Consider the following 22,409-nt stretch of genomic DNA (forward strand, 5'->3'; position numbering starts at 1 on the left):
ACCTTAGGGAATTGCCCCGGAATGAAAGAAAATCATGCTCATGTTGTGTTTACCACAGAAGCAGACTTCACATTTTGTTGCCATGTCTGAGTCCTCACGAAATGTGTAATATTGCAAAGCCCGTGGTAAGGAGAAAAGGATGAGGTCTTCAGCAGTTTGATTAGTTTGATATTCCTTTTAGAATTTGCTGCCACGTTGTTTCCTCAGAGACCCCCTGCTTTCTTCTCCATTTGTGCTAAATAGAAAGAAGCTTAGCCGACAGATTCTAGAAGACTGCTTCCCTCTGCCTGTTGCCTCCTCCCCCTCCTCACCTCAGCTGACACCAAAATCCATTACGTGCTCTGCACAACTTGTTAAAAAACTTTTTTTTTAATGTCCCCCTATTCGAAAGAAAAGATCCAGAGACATACAAAGTGTCACTTAAATTTTATTTCTGGTCTCTCCCACCCCAGGTATCATAAATAATAAAGCATTTTGTTTTGGACTTGACTGTTAATAATTTTCTTCCAAAGAGCTCTTCTAACTTCGGGTAAAGACTGTGATCACTTCTGAGGAGAGATACTGTTCAGCTCCCAATGAGAGGAGGTTGGGGAGGGGTTTCCATCTGGGCAGGATTACTTGGGAAATGCTTTAGGCTGGTGAGAGACCTGAGACACGGTGCTCGTTTCAATCTTTCTTTTCCACTTGGTGTGTGAGGCCCCCAAACCCAATACCTGTAGGGCCAAAGTTTTTGGCATAGCACACTGTGGATGAGAGAGAAGAGAACGGGGGAGAGGATGGGTCAGTCAGCACCATTATCTCAGTTCCCTCCATCTGAGCACAGTTATTTTACCTGGGTCAAGCATCCTTTTTTTTTTTTTTCCCAGGCATCCTTTTGATAAATGTGTTTATAAGTTACCTTTTAAATTGAACTGTATTTTATATCTGCCTATAAAACTGTTTAGGCTTCTTTGCACTCTCCTAAGTGTGTTCAGAGACGTTTTCTCTGAGTCACCCTAATCTGGCTGCCAGTTGCTTGCCCAACCCCATCCCTTCCTGCCTTCTGCCTCCCTCCCTGCCCTCCAGGTACACACAGTTACTTGCAGTGCTTAAAATGAGCCATGACGTCCCAGCTTCGGTGCCTTAGCACTCACTGACCCCTGTTCCTGGGACACCCCCTCCCAAAGCCAGAGGAAGCTTCTCTTCTAAGAAAGCTTTCCTGAATCACTTTCCCCCTTCCATGCCCTGCATTGTGTGGCATCCTCTACTAGAGCTTGCAGCACTTGGGAATGCAGTTATTAATACTTCCCTGCAGGTTGATCTCCCTACCAGCTGCCGCAGCAGCCTAGAGTCTTCTGGCCCATGAATGCTGAGGACCCTCGGTATCCTCTCCTACCGGGAGCAGGCAGTCCCTGTCAGATACTGCGTCAGCTTCCACCCGGTCCCAGCCTGGGAGAAGCTGGGCCACCTGCGGTCTTGGTTAGTAATATCCTCCCTCTCACTCCTCCCTGGCTCTAACACGCATGTTCGGAGATCCTAAACACCATCACTGAGTGGAAAGGGTGGGAGGACCCTGCGGAGAAACAGAATAGGGCTGGGAGAGGCTCTGAGGATCTGACACACTGCCATGGCCCTAAAGCATCCCTTCTTCTCAGTGTCAGGAAGGAGCTAAGCCTCTCTTCCTCTCCGCAAGACAGAGGGATGATGGAGGCAGTTTGGGGCAGACCTGTGAGGACCAAAAGGCAAACCAGCTTGTCAGTTCTGTGTGATCAGTAAGTGACGTGCAACTTCAGAACCGGACATGTCAGGAAGGAAAGAGGGAGGGAGGAGACAGGTGTGTCTTGATAAATTCATCAGAGGCCAAACGGAGTTCATCCTCCCCAACCTCCCATCACCCCTATCTGCCAGTCACGTACACAGAGCATTCAGGTTTTTGGAAGGGACTGTGATGTTTTTGCCCAGACCCGAGACCCCTTCCAAGGCCAGTCAGGACACTGCTGCCTCCTTGGCCTCCCTCTCGCCAGGTGCCCAGCTGCCCTGAACTTCCCTGAGCATCTATTAAGTATCAGGTCCCTCCACGTGCTTCTATGGAGGGGGCCAGAAGTGGGTCAAGCAGGAGGTTACTTTCCCTTCCGTGGCTGGCTTTGCCCTGCATCCTGGGAGCCCAAACCCGGGTCAGGCTGAGAAGCTATGCCTCTAGGCAGGCACAGGCCTCTCAGCAGGGACACAGCTTTCCCTCCCAAAGACCCTCCCTGGGAAAACATCTCAGGAGAGTCTCTGGAACCACTCACCTTTGCAGTAAAGTTCCCCATCTTTGTCAGTGACATTTGTGGACTCTAGACTCTTCCCACAGATGGCGCAGCGAAAACAGGTCTTGTGCCAAGGCTGTGGGGCACAGGAGAGCAGGGCAGTTGGATATTTAATACGGCAGGCAGAACATTTGCTTCCTTGTTAAGTCCCCTGACCAGCAGCATATAAAGGAGTGCCCTTGTCCTAATCATTGACCCACCTGATTGGCTCCCAGAATCATTTTTCCAGGGGTTTGAGGAAAATGGCTTGACTAGCGATTCTTAGGACCCCTGAAACTGGATTTATCAAAGTGATTTCCATATATATCCCTTCAGAACAGACTAAATAGAAGAAGGATTCCTCTTTCTAGAAGATCAAGAAATAAACTGGAGAGAGGGGAACTTGGACTTGAGGCAGTGGGTAACATGTTGAATATAAAATGAAAAAAGAAAGGTGAAGAAACGGGCCATCATCTAGGGAATTCAGGCTCATTTTCAACTCTCTGTATCTCTTTGTTTTACTGAAGCAAGTTGATTTACAGTGTTGGGTTCACGTATGCAGCAAAGTGATACATGTATGTGTGTGTGTGTGTGTGTGTGTATTCTTTTTCAGATTCTTTTCCATTATAAGTTATGAGATATGGAATATGTTCCTTTGTTTATACAGGTAGGTCCTTGTTATTTATCTATTTTATATATAGTAGTGCGTGTCTGTTAACCACAAACTCCTAATTTATCCCTTCACACCCTTCCCCTTTGGTAACCAGAAGTTCATTTTCTGTGTCTGTGAGTCTATTTCTGTTTTGTAAATAAGTTCATTTGTAACATTGTTTTAGATTCCACATGTAAGTGATATCCTGTGATACTTGCCTGTCTCTTTCTGACTTAGTATGATAATCTCTAGGTCTATCCATGTTACTGCAAATGGCATCATTTCATTAGATGTCTGAGTAATATTCCATTGTGTGTGTGTGTACATTTGTTATCCATTCCTGTGTTGGTAGACATTTATGTTGCTTCTGTGTCTTAGCTCTTATAAATAGTGCTGCAGTAAACTTTGGGGCGGATGTATCTTTTCAAATTAAGAGTTTTCATCTTTTCTGACATATGCCCAGGAGTGGGATTGTGGGGTCATATGATAACTCTATTTTTAGTTTTTTAAGGAACTTCCCTACTGTTTCCCTTAGTGGCTGTACCAATTTACATTCCCACCAATAGTGTTTAGGAGGGTTCCCTTCTCGCCACACCCCCTCTAGCATTTGTTATTTGTAGTCTTTTTGGTATTCTCCTTGTATTTCTGATGGAAGAAAGTTGTGTGGCTTAAGATGATCCAGAAGACTGCCTGCCTTCTGGGTATCTGCATGTCCCCAATGCACAGCCCAGGATCCTCGCCTGTATTTAAATGGCCCGTCCTGGGGTGGAGACAGTCCCTATATTTGGAGTAAGACACTCTCTGCGGTCTTCCTCCCCCTGTTTAGTATAAACAGGATCTTTGTCTGTCTTCAGGCTCAAATCCTTGGGCGAATCCCTGGCTTCAGGACTGAAACTGGAGCTTGTGGGCAGGTGTGCGTTACTGTCTCAGAGGTCGAGGACTCTTCCCTGTTGCCACAGCATTTCTGAGTGAGGATACTTCTAGATGCTGTGGGGTGTTTGCTGTGTGCAGTGTGGTGCACAGGCTGAGTTATGCAGTGGCCTCAGCTTCCAGAACTGACACTTTCTGGAAGGATTGTGGACACTGAAGACAAGGGAGCTTGTGTATCTTTGTATCTCCAGAGCTCCTAGCTAGGTGCCTTCCCTTTAGTGAGTTAATGCACATTGCATTAAATTCCACTAGTTCCAGTTTCCTAGGGCACTGCAGGGTGACCATCACAGTCCAGGAAGGCAAGTGAGGATGAGTGGCTCCTGGGACCTAAGGAGGGTCTGCCTCCTACTCTCATTCCTCCCAACCCAAGGGGTGGAGGTGGACACGTCCCCATCTGGCTCCTGTGGAAGTCCTTACCTTACCACCTCCCATCACCTTCTCAGCAGCATAGACTGACTTTCCGCATCGAGGGCACTTCTCTGATTCTCCAAACTTGGCGAACTTGGAAGGGTTGCTGCTGGTGGTGGCTGAACGTGCCTGCTTTGGGGACCTGGTCGAAATAGACAAATGAATGAAACCTAGAGACTTCCCTTGGCAAATAGTACTAGCTGTGTGACCTTGAGCCAGTCACTAAACTTCCCTGTGCCTTAGACTCCTCATCTGAGAGTGGGAATAGTTACAGTGCCTTCCCGGCTGTAACCTTCCTCACTGTTGAGAAGGTTAAATGAGGCCAGGTGACTACAGCACTTGGAGCAGCACCTGCCTGGCATGCTGTAAGGGCTAATGAATGTTAGCAGGAATTCATTTACGTCTTTCCTTTCCGTTGTAAAGCACTTAGCAAGTGTTCCATGTATGTAGCTTGTATTATTGCTGTTGTTGTGTTATTATCCTGATTGCACATTTAGGGTTTATCTGTACCGTCTGGAAACCCACAGGTCTGCTTTCCAAAATGAGTAAAAATATTACAAGGCAAGATGGCATCTGGACAGTTGATACTAAACAAACCATAGTCCAGTGAGCTGATGCATGCCTCGTCACAATTCAGATCGTCACCCTGCATCCAAAGGTCACCTGCCCTCTTGAGAGCCATGTCTAAGAGAGAGGCACAGTAATAACCCTGCATTTCCTTATCTTTTGGTGTTTCCTTGTACATTTATCGTTTGAGTCTCATCATAACCCTCTAAAGTAGGTAGGAGTAGCTGGAGAGTAAGGGCCAGAGGGGTAACTGCCCAAGGTGTCAGCAGCTCATAACTGGTGGAGCTGGGATGAAAGCCAGGTCTCCAGACTCTCTTTCTGTCTGTGCAGCACCCCAGAAAAGCCCTAGCATAGAACAGTGAGCTTTGGGTAATGTGAAGCAGAGATTGCAGCTGGTAGCATCTTTCTTTTTTAAATAGCATCTCCAGTTGGAGTTGAGTGATGAGAAAAATTTAAATGACAAATCACACATCCCTGCACTTTTACAGGCTCTACCATGGGCTGTGCTCTTTGAAAGGGACCAGATGACTCTTCAGATGCTCTCATTGATCTCTGGGGGACGCTGCCTCCACTGGGTTGGGCCTTTCTGCCAGTCCCACTGCAGAGCTGAGCCCGGGTACCAGCTGGCCAGACAGCAGCTGCAGGCCAGTGACTGTCAGTCTGTATACTCAGTTTTGGGCTGGAGGTCAGCACGATCATCAAGTAGAACAGACTGGTAGATGGAGGTGGCACAGTGTGAAATCTCTGCTTCCCTAGGATAATGCTAGGGAAACCTCAACACTGTCCTGGTAACAGACAGGGCAGCCAGGAGACCCGAAGAACAGTCAGAATTGATTGTTTACTCAGCACAATCCATCCCCCTGGACCCACTCCCCCCCTACAATGCAGACATTAGTCATCTTACAACCCAAGGGGAGAGATCTTCCAGTGACACACACACAGAGAAGGGCCATTGCGTCCCTGCCGTCTATATGTAATTTACACAGAAATGCTCAAAGGGGAAGGAAAGAGACTCCATGTAGTTTTGCAAAGGTCAAACAATAGGACATCTGTACATTCTGGGTTTTCTCTTGACATGCAAACCAAGAGCCATGGTGTAAAAGTAATTGCCCTTTAGAAAGGCAGATAATTTAAAGAGAGTCTTCGGAGAGATGACACATTGTTAGAACTTGGTCAGACTGAGTATTCCTGTTGTTGGCAAGTCAACAATGGGGTCCATTCTCCCATCTCCAGAAGACGTTGCCATGGGAACAGAATGAACTACCCTGAGAGCTGGGGCTTTCCTGGCAGGGAGAAGCGGGGCAGTAACTCACTGTTGGAACTGGAGGCCCAGGTGTTCGCCTGTGTCCGTGCTGAGGCAGCCAGCGCCTTGTCCGTACCCGATCCCCTTGGGGCCATACCTGCGCCCGTAGCAGACCTTACAGTAGATCTCTGACTCGTGAGCTGCCACCGTGGTGCTGTCCAGTGCCTTCCTGCAGGCCACTGCCGGGAAGAGGAGGGTCAGGGAGTTAGGGCTGCAGTTCTTCCCTCCTTCCCTGCACAACTAGTGCAAGGACCCCCTTGCCAAGGACCAAGGGGCCCAGCACAAGGGCCCCCCAAGCCAAGCACACAACTTTGATTCCTGACCTGTGCATCTGTCCTGAGGCAGACTTCCGAGACAGTCCTGTTTCACAGATGAGGAAATGAGGGCACAGAGAAGGGAAGTAGTGTTTTCAGCGGTGCCCAGCTGGAAAGAGGTGGCAACCAGGACTGGAACCCAGTGTGTGGTCTCAGACCGGCTCAGAATAGCTGTCCTTGAGTGTGGACAACCTGCATTTCCGAGTGTCTCACCCCAAATGACTTCGGAAAGTGTGAGTGTATATGTGTGGGGGTAGGCAGGGGGTGAGGCAGGGGAGGAACTTATTATTTTTTTTTAATCACATCAGAATCAGCATTGAGCAGTTTCTCTATTTAAAATGGACTTTGAAGGGCACTGTGATTATTCAGGGAGATAATTGCTGCTGAGACTACTTTTGATCCAGTTCTGGAAGCAGGGGAAGTAATGAAAGGGTAGACCTGCTCTTAGGCTTCCATTGACTCAAGTCACTGTATATCACCTAATGTAAAGTGTGGGTGATACTAGACATTAGTATAGTTATTACATAGATTATACATAGTACGTAAGGGTATTTTTCCAAAAAGAAGTTTCATAGAAAATCTATTAATTAAAATTTTCAATTGATAGAAAAAAATTTTTGCCAACTTGAATAAATAAATGTTTAAGGATAGAAATGAAGGTGCCAAATACCCACTTATAATATTTAATAATATAAATAAAAAATATGTTGCTTTGGAGACATTACCTTTTTTCTAATCTAACACAAATTCAGGAAACAAATTGCATCCAAATTATTTCTCTGCAGCTTCAACATCTCCCTTCTCAAGTGTCTTCCTGAGGCAGCTGACCCAGCTCCCCAGAGCAGCTCATCCCCACATCTGTCTGTATCTGAGAGGCAACCCTGTCTCCTTGAGCAGGAGGCTGTCACCTTGAAATCTGTGTCTCAACAAGAAGTAGCTAATAACAAAATATTAGGGCAGCTTTAAAAGTATGTAGGATTTCCACAGCTTAATACCTTGCTGTACCACATTATAATGATGAGCCTTAAAGACTGTTTATGGTGATAAGCAGTGCTTATAATAGTGAGGTCATATTCCCAGGAATAATAATACATGTGCATTCAATTTGTTTGCCTCCATTTTAGAAAACCAGTTCCATTAAGTGACCTCTATAAGTAATCCAACATTTAATGACATTGTTTCAAGCTAATATGCCTTTCTCAAATGGTAATTTATTTTTTTCAAAAAGTAAGTAATTGAATACAAGAGACAGAGAAGATAAGGTTGTAGAAGAGGTGGGGTTGGCCAGAGGTCGGTGTTTATGTGGCTGGAGAAACAGGCATATGGGAGTTCATTAAACAATCATGTCAATATTATGTGTGTTAAATTTTCTGATTAAAAAAGTTTAAATAAACTGAGAGACCATCCTGTAGCATGAGAGACTTTATAAGGCTTTGAAGCCAAGGTGAACCCTTTCTGTGAGGAATAATTTGCGGGGGAAGTGCCTTATATTTCAGCATATTAAGTGTATACCTATCTCTGCCCTTCTTGTCACTGTCATTCCTAATCTCCAGATCAACTTGTTGAATATTTATTGATGTTATAGACTGAGTTCTTTGAGGGGAAAACTGTGTTAATATCCCCAGAACACAGCACAGAGCCTAGTCCAAAGTTAGTCCTCTGTAAACATTTGTTGAGTGAATGAGTGAGTGAATTGATGCATGCATGCATCAGTGACTTGTCCGTGATTTTACAGCAGTAAATTGCAGAGCCAGCCTCAGATCCCGTTGACCCTACACCAGTGCTCATTCCCATCACTCTGGGACTTCCTGGGCCCTGTCTTGTCCTAAATAGTTCTGTAGCCACTCCCTGACTTCTGACCAACTTTCACACCCAGGCGCAGCAGAGCTGTGCTGTGTAATATGTAGCCACTTGCCCACCACATGAGGTAATAATGTGTGTATTGGTGACACATTGAAATTATTATTTTTTATATGTTGGGTTGAATGTTTAAAATTTTCACCTGTTTCTTTTTATGTTTTTAAAAATAGAGTTACTGGAAAAATTTTCTATATGTGGCTTGCATTATATTTTTTTTGTACCGCGCTGGTAGGAAGGATTAAGATTTGTCTAGAAGTTTGGAGAACACTGGCCGAGAGACAAACTAAGGTATTCTGCCCCTATTTCCAGCAATTACAGGGTGACGTGTGGACAGATCAGTCTTGTGATGGAACTATAGAAAAGCATCCTCTGCTCCAGAATGCCTCTGTCCACCACTGCTGAAACCTGCTCAGACCCCCATCCCACCCGCGAGTTCTAAGAATATCCAAGGGTTGAAAGGGATGTAAATGCTCACATCCTTTCTACATGGTCCATTAAATAGGGCATCTTCCTGCTTCCTGGGAATGACAAGACACCCCTCACCATGGAAAGCATTGCTATCATTGCCTGCTCCCACTCAGATATCCAAGTTGATGAAAGGAAAATAAAGGCCTAGAGAACTGGACTTCAGGCGAAGAACCCCAGCTTTCTTCTTATAACAACTAGTGTGGCAGGTATAACCATCTCTGTTTTATAAATGGGGAAATTGAGGCTCACCATGGTGAAATGACTTACATGATCACGCAGTTATAGTGCATGGCAGGGTTCAAACTCAAACCCTAGTAATTTTTACTCCAATTCCAATGTTCTTTCCAGTATTTCTTATCCCTACTCTTTTAAAAGAACACTCGCTATTTTTGGACTGAAGTCAGAGGGTTATGGAATAAATCCTTTTGAGCAACAACTTCTGGATAATTGTGGTGATAATGGTGAATCTGATGGATGTATGATGACTTAAAATTAATTACCCATCATTAAAACCTAAAGCATTGGTAAATTCACCAATCCAATCACTCACAGCAGCGTTTTCCCCTGTTCCTCGGTGAGAATTATGTTTGTTGTGGGAGGTATCCTGGAAACAGGATAATGGAAACTTCTACAGCAGATAAAACATTACTGTTACTGGAGGATGAAGGGTCTCCATGCCCTAACAGATGGAGCCCGACCCTTGCAGTTCTGTTTGAAACAGTTTGAGGCAGCATGATGCCTTGTGGCTGCTGGGTAAGACATGAGGGTGGATGGAGCACTAGGCAGGGAGAGCGTCTGCCAAATGTCCAGTAAGACTAACCCTTAAGCCAGACCTACTGGAGGGAAGCAAAGAAGGTAAGTGCCCAAAACAGAACTGCTCTGCTAAAATAGGAATAAGCTGCTAGGAGACTAGAAGGCAGTCGGGTTGAGGAGACTAGACTGGGAGTCTGAAGGTACAGACTCTGCTCCTGGCTCTGTTGCAGATGCCTGTGACCCAGGCTTAGAGATGAGAAATGACTTGTCCAGAGTCACATGAGTTGGGCAGAGCCTGGCTCCCGGGTGGACCACAGGGTCTTAAATGTCCCCCTAGTTTTGACATTTGTGAAACTGTGTCCAGCAGGGGACAGTAAAGATTCCCCTTGTCAAGTTGATGGTGTCCCAAACTCTTTCCTTTCTGACCCTTCCAGAATCGGCCCCTGCTGTCCCCTCGCCTGACACCGGCTTTTTCTTAGGAAAGACCCATTGCAGTTGGCTTCAGTGACCGCTGGCCTGTGGGAACAACCCATTGAGCCAAGTCCACCCTGGCTGTAGATAAGTGATGGCTTCCTTTCTCTGCCAAGTCACACTTTGTAAATGTCGCCACGGGGTCAAGGTTTTCACCACTGGGAGCTTGTTCTGAATCTGAGCTGCAGGGAAACTGCCTTTGAGCCGGGCACGTGGTTGGAGAGGGGGTGCTCAGGAGAGCACCGTCCCTTCTTTAGGCGGTGCCCCAGCGTGAGAGTCCTAACAAGGTCCCCGGGGATGCTGATGCCGTGGGTCCCGAGGCCATCTGCTGAGAACAGCTGATCACAGTATCGGTGGCTAAGGGTGAGCTTTGGCGTGCCCTTGGTACGCTCAGGGATTGTCATGGTGTTCACATCCAACTCACTGCAGTGGAAGCAGGTCTTGTGGAAACTCCTCCCGTTGCACTGGATTTCCTCCGCGTGGTAGACAGTCTTCTCACAGGCTCCGCATTTCGCTCCTCCACCCCAGTTAGGCATCTTGAAGACGCTCTGATCAAGGTCAAGTCTAGCAGGATATAAAGCAAATACCCTCAATTTAGGTGGCCTCCAGAGTGAACCAGTCATGGTCAACATATACACAGTACTGTATATAAAATAGATAGCTACTAAGGACCTACTGAATAACACAGGGAACACCACTCGATACTCTGCAATGACCTGTATGGGAAAAGAATCTTAAAAAGAGTGGATATATTTGTAATGGATTCATTTTTCTGTGCAGATGAAAGTAACACAACATTGTAAATCAACTATACTTCAATTAAAAAAAAGAAAATGAACCAACCCTTGGTAATGTGATGGTCTGCAGACCAGGGTCAAGCCCCAGTTTGTTGGTGCTTCATTCATTCATTCAGCAAATGGTTATTGTGTGTAAGTCGACGGATAAGCTCAGACACTCAGAGCAAGCTCTGAGCCAGTCACTTTGCTACTGTGGGTCTCAGTTTCCTCTTCTGTTAAAAATTGCTAGTCACTGTTCCTGTGTACCTCACAGGGTTCTCAGAAAGAATGGATAAACTGGTTTTGTGTATCTGAAATTGTATGCAAATATTCAATATTGTTATTTTTTTCCATGTAGGTGTTTTTAAAACTGTTCCTTCAGAAGTGGAAATAACCTATGATGATGGTATTTTTTTCTAGCTAAGTGTTTCCTGAGTCCCCTTGGATCTTGCTAAGATGCAGATTCTGCTTTGGTTGATCTGAGGAGGGGAGGAAGTTCTGCATGTCTGAGACTCCAGGATGGGCTGATGCTGCTAGGAGTGAACCATCCTTTGGTTAGCAAAGCCTTCACCAATCTTGCGTGTGTGCTGAGCCACTTCAGTTGTATCCGACTCTGAGATCCCATGGACTGTAGCCTGCCAGGCTTCTCTGTCCATGGGATTCTCTAGCCAAGAAGACTGGAGTGGGTTGCCCTCCTCCAGGGGATCTTCCCCACCCAGGGATTGAACCCACATCTCTTAGGTCTCCTGCACTGGTAAGCAGGTTCTTTATCACTAGTGCCACCTGGGAAGCCCTGATAAAAATATATATACATATGTAATATTTTAAAACTCTCTTCGGATTCATTTCATCTACCCATTAATTCCTTTTTAAGAAATATCATTGCCCAGGCAATGAGCTATGTTGGCATCACACTAGATCAGTGGTTTGGAAACCTACCTCCTGCCTTTAGGGCTACCGGCAACTTGCCGTGTGCATGGAAATGAACTTCATAGTGTCTCTTTACATCTGTTTTCCCACCTGTGCTATGAAGAGAGTCCTTCTTTGCTGCTTCACAGAGTTGTTTACAGGATGTGCAGGAAGGTGCTTATCACTGCTCTCAGGGACAGTGTGATTCCAGGAGCCAGGTGATGTTCCTGTGAGTCTGCCCACATCCTTTAAGCACCTTCTGTTGCCAGGAGCTGCTGACAGCCAGCCCCAGGCCACCCTTGTCCCCTCACTAGAGAACTGTGTTTAAGAGATATCAGGCTAGGAGAGGCATCAGGAATTTTTTTTCCTCTTTCCTTCTGTGTCTGTGTATAAGAATGAATCCAGTTTTCTGTTTCCCCAGAGGAGCTCTAAAATAAGCTATCAATGCTCAGTGAAATCTCTGAAATCCTGTCAGTCCCAGGGGGCTGAGTTTTCTCTGGGGTCCTTTGGTTTGTAAGAAGCCTGGTGTGTCATCTTGTCATTGGCACCAAGTGCTATCAGACCATTCCAAGTGGCTGCTTCGACTTTCTCCTTCCCTTCCAGGAAGCCAGTCACCTTCTTATAATAGTTGACAATTAACACTAAGCCTCCTGGGTCACCTGGTATGGACTGTGTCTTCCAGCCTCATAACTGAGACAGGTTTTGCTAAGAAACAGAAGGTAAACAGCAAACAGATCATGGAACCCAACACTAGCACAAAAGGGAAACTCTCCATCTACATGCTTTATAAGGAGCTTTCCTTGCTTCCAAAAATGGGTTATGTTAGCTAGAAACATCCTACCCTTCCTCTCAGAGAAACAGGCTCTTCTTTTCATCCAGTGAAATCTTAGAAAATATAACCACACCATGAGGCTTGTGGGATCTGAGTTCCCCAACCAAGGATTGAACCCTGAGCCCTTAGCAATGAAAGCGCCAAGTCCTAACCACTGGCATGCATGCGTGTTCAGTTGCTTTAGACGTGCCTGACTCTTTGTGACCCCATGGACTGGTAGCCCTGCCAGGCTCCTCTCTCCGTGGGATCCTCCAGGCAAGAATACTGGAGTGGGTTGCCTTGCCCTCCTCCAAGGGATCTTCCCAACCTGGGGACTGAACCCACATCTCCTTTGTCTCCTGCATTGCAGGTGGATTCTTTACCCACTGAGCCACCTGGGCAGCCCCCTAACCACTCCTCCAGGAAATTCCCCAAAACGTTTTTTTAAAAAGGAAACCTTTAGTGCTATTTCTATAGTTCAGGTTGTTTAATAGAGTGGCAAGAGTAATGGATTTTTAATTGAAAGGCTTGGGGTCAAGTCTGCATTCATTCATTCATTCATTCATTCATTCATTCATTTAATCACCATGCATTTAGGGCCACCTATCATGTGTCATGTATTGGGCTTCCCTAATAACTCAGTTGGTAAAGAATCCACCTGCAATGCAGGAGACCCGGTTCAATTCCTGGGTCGGGAAGATCCTCTGGAGAAAGGGCTAGGCTACCCTCTCCAGTATTCTTGGGCTTCCCTTGTGGCTCAGCTGCTAAAGAATCCACCCGCGATGCAGGAGACCTGGGTTTGATCTCTGGGTTGGGATGATCCCTTGGAGAAGGGAAAGGCCACCCACTCCATTACTCTGGCCTGGAGAATTCCAAGGGCTGTATAGTCCATGGGGTCACAAAGAGTCGGACCATGGGGTCGCAAAGAGTCGGACATGACTGAGCGACTTCACTTTTACCTTTCACGTTCTGTCGTGTGTCAGACACTGCTCTAATTTCTTGGTGAGAGAATCGAGGAGGAGAAAGCTTATAAAGATGGATACTTTGTGTCCCATCCCCTAGCCTTGAGAAGCCTACATTCTAGGAAGATATCTAGGAAGATAGGCAAGAACCAGAATACTCTGTACCAGAGAAGAGTCTTTGGGGATGTGCTATGCAAATTTAGAGGACGAAATGACTTACCCACTTACCTACATTTAGATTGGGGAAGAAAGCAGTGAGTTGTTAGAGGTCACAGAAAACATCATGTCTAAATGGGGATTGGAAGGTGGATAAGAGTTTACAGGACAGAGAAAAGGAAAAAGAGCATTTCAGGCACAGAAAAGAGCACATAGAGAGGCTTGGTGATCTTAAAACACCCAGAAGAGCTCAAATTGTTTATATTTACTTTTAGGGGCAGATTAGATTTTTAATATTGTGACCTCATGTACACACAAGATGAAGCATGAAAAGTAGACATTTGGGGACTTCCCTGCTGGCCCAGTGGTTAAGACTCTGAGCTCCCAATGCAGGGGGCCCAGGTTCGATCCCTGGTCAGGGAACTAGATCCCACATGCTGCAACTGAGACCTGGTGCAGCCAAATAAATGAATAAATATTTAAAAAAAAAAAAGAAAAGTAGACATTTGGGGGTAATATTTTAGCCAACTTCTTTTTCAAAGATCCATCCTTCTCTAACTAAAGATGATACATTTTTGGAAAAGGATAGAATCATGTAATTTTGCTCGTGTTCATTTTGATCCTGAGTTTCAACATAATATAAAATAGAGAAGTAATGTCACACATATCTAGAAATGTGACTTGTGAAATTAATGACATGAAAATTTTCAATGAAAACAACCCCAGGTCAAATTTCTCATTTCACGTCTTCAATGGAGATTTCATTGGCATGTCTTGCAATTTAATGGGAGACAAAGATGCCTCTTAGGGGGATTGTGCGTGTGTGTTCAGCAGTTGTCTACACATGGTACTTTTCAAAGTAAGTATAAGATTACAGATAATAGCTATTCACAAGGTAATGGAGCCTGCACAGGTTGTTTTTAAGTGATCATAAATATCTGACATACATTTATCAAGACATCAGGACACAAAATAGAAATCCATAAGCATTCAATTAAACAGGTGCTCTGTTCCACTTCTAAAGATGGAAGCATAGCTATGGGGGCTTAACGCAAGAGACATCTCTGATTTCTTCTTTGGATGCTCAACGGCCAAAAGGCAGAGTGTGTTGTAAAGCAGCCTGAATGGGAAGACACAGGTTTTAATCTTGACCTTGCGGCCTTGAAAGTGGTTGAAAAATGACAAGGTTATGTCCTGCACTTTCCTCACAGGATCCTTGTGAAGGTCATGGAAAGATGATGGAATTTAAAGCAGCATTGAGAAGCTGTTCAACGGTAAGTCATTGTTAACTCACTTTATTTCAGGTTATTCAAATAGAACCCATCTGCTAATTAAGTCCCTATGATTTGAAAGAACCTTTAGGTCTTGGCTTACATACCTAACCTTCTCAGCCTCTCGCGTGGCTTTGGAATTCCTCCTGTGTCTCAACATTCCCCGAGCCAGGCCGGGAGTGCAAGTTTACTCTGGCAAGGTACAAGGGATGGGCCACTTGTTTATCAGCGTTGCCTGGCACAGGCAAGGGTCACTGAAGGTGGGACACCAAATATAGGCTTGCCCGTCACTCAGCCCCATCTGTCACCTGGATCAGAGTCTCCATCACATCACCTGGCGCTACTCCCTGGGCCAGGCCCAGAGATGGTCTTGTCTGTGAGTCAGGATTAAAACAGGGGGCAGTCTGGGATTTAAGAGGATGAAAGAGAATGCCAGACCCTGCCGTGTCAACTAGGGAGAGGGTGGACTCCAGACTGCTGAATACCCAGGTCCCAGTGAGAGCTACCTGGGTGGATTTCTTAATGAATAATGCTGTGGAAGAGATTATACTGGGAATGCGCTATTGTGGGGACTGAAGACAGTAAACGAGATGTAGGAGGCCAGAGTTCTAGTTCTGCCTGGCCTTTTCGAAGCTGTGTGATCTGGGAAAACCATGCAGGCTCTCTGAACTTCAATCTCTCTCTCTAAAATAGGCATAAGAGTCTCATCTATTTCACTATTTTTGGGAGGATGGTAGTTGTTTGAGTGAGTGAAATTGCAGAGTATTATAAAATGTAAAAGCTGATGAGTCCTGCAATAACTCTAAGTTGTCACACATCTGTCTTAATTTTAAAAAATATTACTGTACTGTGTATTTTGGACACATTCTTCCTAATTCAATACTTGCTTTTTCTTTTTTAAACTACCAACTATAGAGCTGAAAGGTGATACCTTAGGGCAAAAGTGGGTGAGGTAGATAACATGGGTGCTCAGTGATTCTGCTTTTTCTTTATTAGGGGTCCATTAAAGAGCCAGGGAGGGAATCCTTAGGCCAAGGGCTTTGAGCAGACACCGCCAGCGACAATGCTGTTTTTATCTCAGTGTTGGTTGTTCTGTTAGAGGCCTGATTCCACATAGTGAGTTAAATTGTCTACACTGGCTGAAGCAAAGATTTTGGATCATAGAAACACGTATCTGGAATCCAAGTGATAATCAGTACTAATATAGTCATGTTGTTATTGAGTCAAATTGTCTGGAGCCTGGCCCTTGGACCAGGCCCTGTGGCAAATCTCATTTAATCTTTACAGCGACGCTTCAAGATAGGTGCTTACAACATTCACTTTAGAGACAGAAGCAAGGAATCTGAGGGAAATTACATTGCTCAGGTGGCTAGTTGTTTTGGCCATACTTGGCTAGTTTGTGTCCCATGGCTAGGGTGGGACTTAGGTGGCTCTAAGTCCAAAGCTGTGTTCTTCTGTTAACCTTAGCTACTATTTATTGTTTACCGAGTGTCAGTTGCTCTATATATGCTACTTTTCATACAACAGCCCTATAGAGCAAATGTTGTGATTCCCATTTTGTAGATGAGAAAACTGAGGCACAGAAAGCTAAAGCTAAAGTCTGAGGTCCCGTAGCCAGTAAGCAGCAGAACCATAATGCAAGCCCCAGTTAAGCTGGTTCTCTGTCCCACGTCCCTGGAGAGGGGTCCAGGGTCGGCAACTCCTTTAACCAACCTTCACAGGTGGCAGGAACTGGGGTCTTACTGACCTGTCATCTCTCTGTGGGGCAGAGAGAGTACTCACCGGTGGGAGTAATGGGGCAGCGGAATTCAATTCAGTAAAATAAAGGACTTTCTTAGAGTCAGTGCTCCTCACACATGGAAAGAGCTCCTTTAGGACTGGAGAGTTCTTTCTCCCTCTTGACTTAGCTTGGGATGGATGGCCAAGTGGCTGCAATGTAGTGAAGCCCTTTCAAGGGTGCTTCAAGCCCTGATACAGATTTAGGGATCTGATTGGTGATTGGAGCCTCACCTAGCAGAGAAGCTGCCCAGAGGTGTTTGTTCTTAAATACTGCCTCTTTAGTTTCTTCATCCAGGTAAAACAGATAATGTGGGAAAGCAAGGGCTTTGGAAAGAACCAAACCAGGGTTCAAGAAACACTATCTATTCAACTGTGGGCAAATTACTCAAAATCTTTGAGCTCAGTGTCATCATGTACATAAAGAGAGGATGAGAAGGCTTTTCTTAGAAGGTTGTTTTTGGTTAAATAAGACAGCAGTAATAGCGAAGATACTATATATAAATGCTTACACATAGCAGGTGTTTAATAATTTTAGTTGCTTTCATTATTACTGTTAGTGTTTTTAATCTCCAGTTTTAAAATCCATTTTCTTTTCTTTTTTAAAAATGTATTTACTAGGCTGAGCCAGATCTTCGATCTTTGTTGCAGCATGGAAAATCTTTAGTTATGGCATGTGGGATCTAGTTCCTCAACCAGGGGTTGAACCTGGGCCCCCTGCATTGGGAGCACAGAGTCTTAGCCACTGGGCCACCAGGAAAGCCCCTAAAATCCATTTTCTTAAATAAATCTTTCCCACTCCTTCTCCATGGCTCTTCTGTTCAGACTGTGAACCCACTCTGTTTTTCAGCCTTCAGAGTGTGCTGTACCCAAGAACAGATGAAGCCTCCTTGGGGGGCAGGGGGATGGGGGTCAGGATGCCTGGCACCAGGGACAGCACATTGGCAGGGTTCTGAGCCTGTGCCCTGGGTCACCCACTTCCTCACTTTGGCAGTTCTGGTGCCTAATACCCGCTGACCTTGCTGGTGCTCTGGACTTGGAAGGGAAGCAGTGAACCCAAACAGCGTCCCTGTGGCCCAGGGAGACTGGGGCTCCCCCTGGGTAGGACATTCAAGGTCAGCAGCTTCCTGCTAAGCTTCTGAAGAAATACATGAAGTCCCCCTTCCAGAGGCGCTTTCTCAAAGCCCGGGGAGCATAGGTCACTTAATCCCAGTACAAAAATAAACCCAGCTCTTTTAAAATTCAGACAGAGTAGACACACCTGCCCCTCAAACTAAGGCTTGTAGCGCACGGGTTATATTCTATCTTTTCTGAAATCGTCTCTGAGATGTGGCCGACTGTTACTCACAGAAACTCACTTGGTTCTCTCTTGGCCTTTATAATTTGTTTTTAAAGACCATGTTGCACTCTAGTTTGCATGCTGATTCAGCCACTTCCTAGCCGTGTGCCCCTGAGTGATTACTTTGCTTCTTTGAACTTTCGTTACTTCCTCTGAAGAATGATGTCTTGCAGAACTTTTGGTGACACTTAAATAGGCTAACTTTGTTCACAGGGCAGTAAACAACCAACAATTCATGATCCTCCCCCTTTCCCATGATCAGGTCCCTGGTCAGGCTCAGGGAAGCTTCTGTCTTTTTTTGCCCCAATAAGAAGACAATGATTGTCTCTTCTCCTGCTTTCCTTCACTGTGATGAATAACTGTGATTCTTCACAGTTGAAGGCATCCCATTTCTCTTTGGCTGTGAAGTCCTGCTCTTGGATATAGTACTCCCAAAAATCTGAGCAGCACACTTCTAATTGGAAGTCTGCCTGTTTCCTGTGTATTATATTCCTTGTCTGTGTCCTTCCTCTTGTAAAACAGGTTAATCATCTAACTCTTGGTCAGCTTGTTATTTGCTTCGACTTCTATCATCACACTTGTAGTGGCTCAGATGGTAAAGAATCTGCCTGCACATGCAGGAGACCCGGGTTCGATTTTGCCTTTTCTCTGAGGCCTTGACTATTTGTCCAGTTTTACTAAGCTTACAGACTAGTTTCTCATACTTTATTCCATTTGTTTCTAACAAATGCCCTTGGGATAGGTGTCCTAACTTTAATTTTTACTGTTCAGAGATGGAAACTCAGAGAAGTGACATTCAAAGCTAGAATTTGAACTGCCTCTATGGCTGAGGCTCTTCATTTGTTTCTATTTCCTTCCCAGAATTTCTTTTTTTTTTAAGCATGAACTTTTTTTTTTTTTTTTTTAGCTGCACTGGGTCTTCTTTGCAGTGTGCAGGCTGGTACAAAGTCTTAGTTGCCCTATGGCATGTGGGATCTTAGATCCCCAGTGAAAGAAAGTGAAAGTTGCTCAGTCGTGTCTGACTCTTTGCAACCCCATAGACTCTACAGTCCATGGGATTCTCCAGGCCAGAATACTGGAGTGGGTAGCCTATTCCTTCTCCAGGGGATCTTGCCCACCCAGGGATCAAACCCAGGTCTCCCGCATGGCAGGCGGGTTCTTTACCAGCTAAGCCACAAGGGAAGCCCAAGAATACTGGAGTGGGTAGCCTATCCCTTCTCCAGGGGATCTTGCCCACCCAGGAATTAAAGCAGGGTCTTTAGCATTGCAGGCAGATTCTTTACCAACTGAGAGATCAGGGAAGTCCAGCCAGGGATCAAACCCTCATTCCCTACATTGGAAAGTGGATTCTTAACCACTGGACCACCAAGGAAGGCCCCCAGGATTTCTGAATTTGTATTCTCCCAAGAGTCTGTCTCCACTTTTTCCAAGAGGACGGTAGCGATTTGTCTGTTGAAAGATCCTGCTCACTCTTTCCTTCTCTTTCTCTGCCCCCCAACCCCCTACCTCCTCTATCTCCAGTGGATGGCTTGTGTGGGGGGCTGCGGAGCAGCTGTCTGCCCGTTTGAGAGGGTGCTGAGCCTGGGGGTCACCTGTGCCCCTACCAACAGGCAGGGCTTGTTTTAAGGACTGAGTTGTTCAGAATGGAACCGAAGTCAAGCCAGAAGAATCTCTGACATTTTCTGGGTCATAAAGAAGTTTTATACACATTGCGATGAATTGAATGTACCCAGCGTTGCAGTTCAGTCCCCAAAATATAAACTGAGGACACAGGTTTTCCCCATTTTCTTGCCCTTTTTGTATTGATGCCCACCCTTCCTTGCATTCAGGAGACAAGTCAGTACAAGCTCATCGATGGCAATGAACTGTAAATTGTACTGCAGAGACAGGGGTCCTCAGACCTGTTCACCATCACCTTGGCTCAGTGAAGGGAACAGGAATTAGAGGCTCTGATCCCTGGGCAGCATTTTCACTTGTTTCTCATTCTCAGCCACACTCATGCCTGTCATTCACTGGGATATAACAATAACAGCAACAGCAAAATCCTGTACTGAAATCTAGAGGAAACAATGGGAATCACCCCTCAAGCCCCAGCTGGGAATTATCTTCCCAGGAAACAGAAATTTTAATGGATTTTCAACAGAGCCATGTTTTTTGGGGGGAGTTTGTTTCGATTAGTTTCAAATGACTAAGAGCAAGCCTGTTGCTGAACATCCTTGGGATATAAAATCAGTTTTAAAATCAATGACTCTTGAGTTTTACCGAAGTACAAGACAGGATAAGGTGAACTGTAGAAATCTTGAGTCACTCACTCACACCTTTTGAAAAAGAACAAATCCTTGTATTTTAAGCATTGGAAAGGTGGCTTCTGCTGTATCGTGTCTATTGTAACCACTTTGCGCAGTGCTTCACAGTTTAGGAAAATGTCAGCACATCTATAGTGATCCTGGCAGGGGGGACCAAGACCCTGAGGGCAGGAACTTTCTCAAAGTCACACGTCATTCTTTATGTGATCCTAGGACTAGAATGCACGTCTTTTGACTAAGACAATAAGAAACATTATTCCATCAAAATAGTTTTAGACCAAAAATGATCCCAGACTCATTCTCTGTGAGCTTTCCTTGCACCCTCAAATGCTAATCACCCTTTTAGGAGTGTTCTAGACAACTGGGTCCACCCCAGAGTCGAGCATAACTTGAGCCTCCTCACACAGAACCAGAGTGGCTCGTGGCACTTGAAAGAAATACAGGCTTACTCTATGAAACACACCCTTACTCTACAGGACCCCTCCTAGTCCCAACGGGCCCCCAGGCCAGCCCACCTCCAGGCCTGATGCCCTTCGCTCCACTCACCTGTCTGTGATCTCTGTCGGCTCAGCTGCATAAGGGGGCTCACGTCCTCTTTAAATAGGGGGGGGCCGTCACCAGCCTTGGCCCGCGGTTCAGGGAAGGGGAGGGAGGCTGAGGGGAGGGGGTGAATGAGACATGAGTAACACAACTGCTATCAGAGGCTGAAAATAGCTTGTGACCAAAGCCCTGAGTGTCGTTCCCCCCACACCAGCTGCGAGGCCCTTGGAGAACTGTATCGCCTGGGTTTTGTTGTATTTTCCAATCGCCTTTGGCATGCAGGGATCAATTTGTGGACTGTGCATTTCTGATCAAGTGGAGGGAACACGAACAAAACCAAGGAAGGATATTACACCTAAAATCATTTTTCCAGGCTCCCACTCCCCTGACCTTCCTGGAAATCAATGCAAAGTACCTGCACATGAATCATGAACCATATCTGGGCGCCCTCTGGAACTCTAAGACACAGGTCACTGTTCTTGTGAAGGAAACTCAGAGCTAAAAATAAGAGTGATGGGTGTCTGGAATGATACTTAGATAATCTCTTCAAAGCAGCTTGGGAAAATAAGGTCAGCTAATCATTAAAGTCCTGTCACTTCATGGCTTGCTATCCTATGAGGAAAAGTTTTGTCTCCAAAGTTTTCAGTTACTTTGTTATCTTTTTCGATTTAAGAATTTAACATGGCTGTGCATCCTATTAAAGTAAGTCTTGACAAATCTCTGTAAACCCACATTTTTTTTCTGAGGTCTAATTTCTCGCTGCCTGAAGTGCAAATGTGTTTTGATCAAGCATCAAGGACTTAATGAATTATAGAATTTGATAGCTGACAAGAAGTTCAGAAGTTTAATAGACAAATTGCTTTCTTTTTTACAAATTTTATATACATATATATAATATATACATTTATTTATTTGGCTGTACCAGGTCTTAGTTGCAGCATATGGGATCTAGTTCCTTGTCCAGTGATTGAACCTGGGCCCCCTGCATTGGGAGCACAGAGTGTTAGCCAATTTGACCACCAAGGAAGTCCCAATAGACCAAGTCTTTATGTTATGGTTAAAGAAACAGGTGCCTAACTTGTTCAAGGCCAGACCATGAGGTCTGGCCATGAGGTCAAGGCCAGATCTAGGACTTGAGTTCAGCTCAGTTGTGTCTGACTCTTTGCGACCCCATGGACTGCAGCACACCAGGCTTTCCTGTCCATCACCAACTCCCAGAGTTTACTCAAACTCATGTCCATTGAGTTGGTGATGCCATCCAACCATCTCATCCTCTGTCGTCCCCTTTTCCTCCCACCTTCAATCTTTCCCAGCATCAGGGTCTTTTCAAATGAGTCAGCTCTTCCCATCAAGTGGCCAAAGTATTAGAGTTTCAGCTTCAGCATCAGGCCTTCCAATGAATATTCAGGACTGATTTCCTTTAGGATGGACTGGTTGGATCTGCTTGCAGTCCAAGGGACTCTCAAGAGTCTTCTCCAACACCACAATTCAAAAGCATCAATTCTTCTGTGCTCAGCTTTCTTTATAGTCCAACTCTCACATCCATACATGACTATTGGAAAAACCATAG

General features: G+C 45.3%; 1 protein-coding gene across 1 annotated transcript; it reads right to left on the reverse strand.

Annotated features, from left to right (window-relative positions):
- Positions 1-520: 520 nt before the first annotated feature.
- CSRP3 (cysteine and glycine rich protein 3) lies at positions 521-20,855 on the reverse strand. Its single transcript, XM_061158396.1, has 6 exons — positions 20,846-20,855; positions 10,418-10,557; positions 6,138-6,306; positions 4,267-4,399; positions 2,271-2,364; positions 521-743 (listed from the first exon to the last, which is right to left on the reverse strand). Exons 2-6 carry the CDS (start codon positions 10,527-10,529, stop codon positions 667-669), a joined length of 585 nt encoding a protein of 194 aa, XP_061014379.1. The 5' UTR covers positions 10,530-10,557; positions 20,846-20,855; the 3' UTR covers positions 521-666.
- Positions 20,856-22,409: the final 1,554 nt, after the last annotated feature.

This window comes from Dama dama, chromosome 2 (genome assembly GCF_033118175.1).
Source record: "Dama dama isolate Ldn47 chromosome 2, ASM3311817v1, whole genome shotgun sequence".
In the NCBI taxonomy this organism is placed as follows: domain Eukaryota; kingdom Metazoa; phylum Chordata; class Mammalia; order Artiodactyla; family Cervidae; genus Dama; species Dama dama.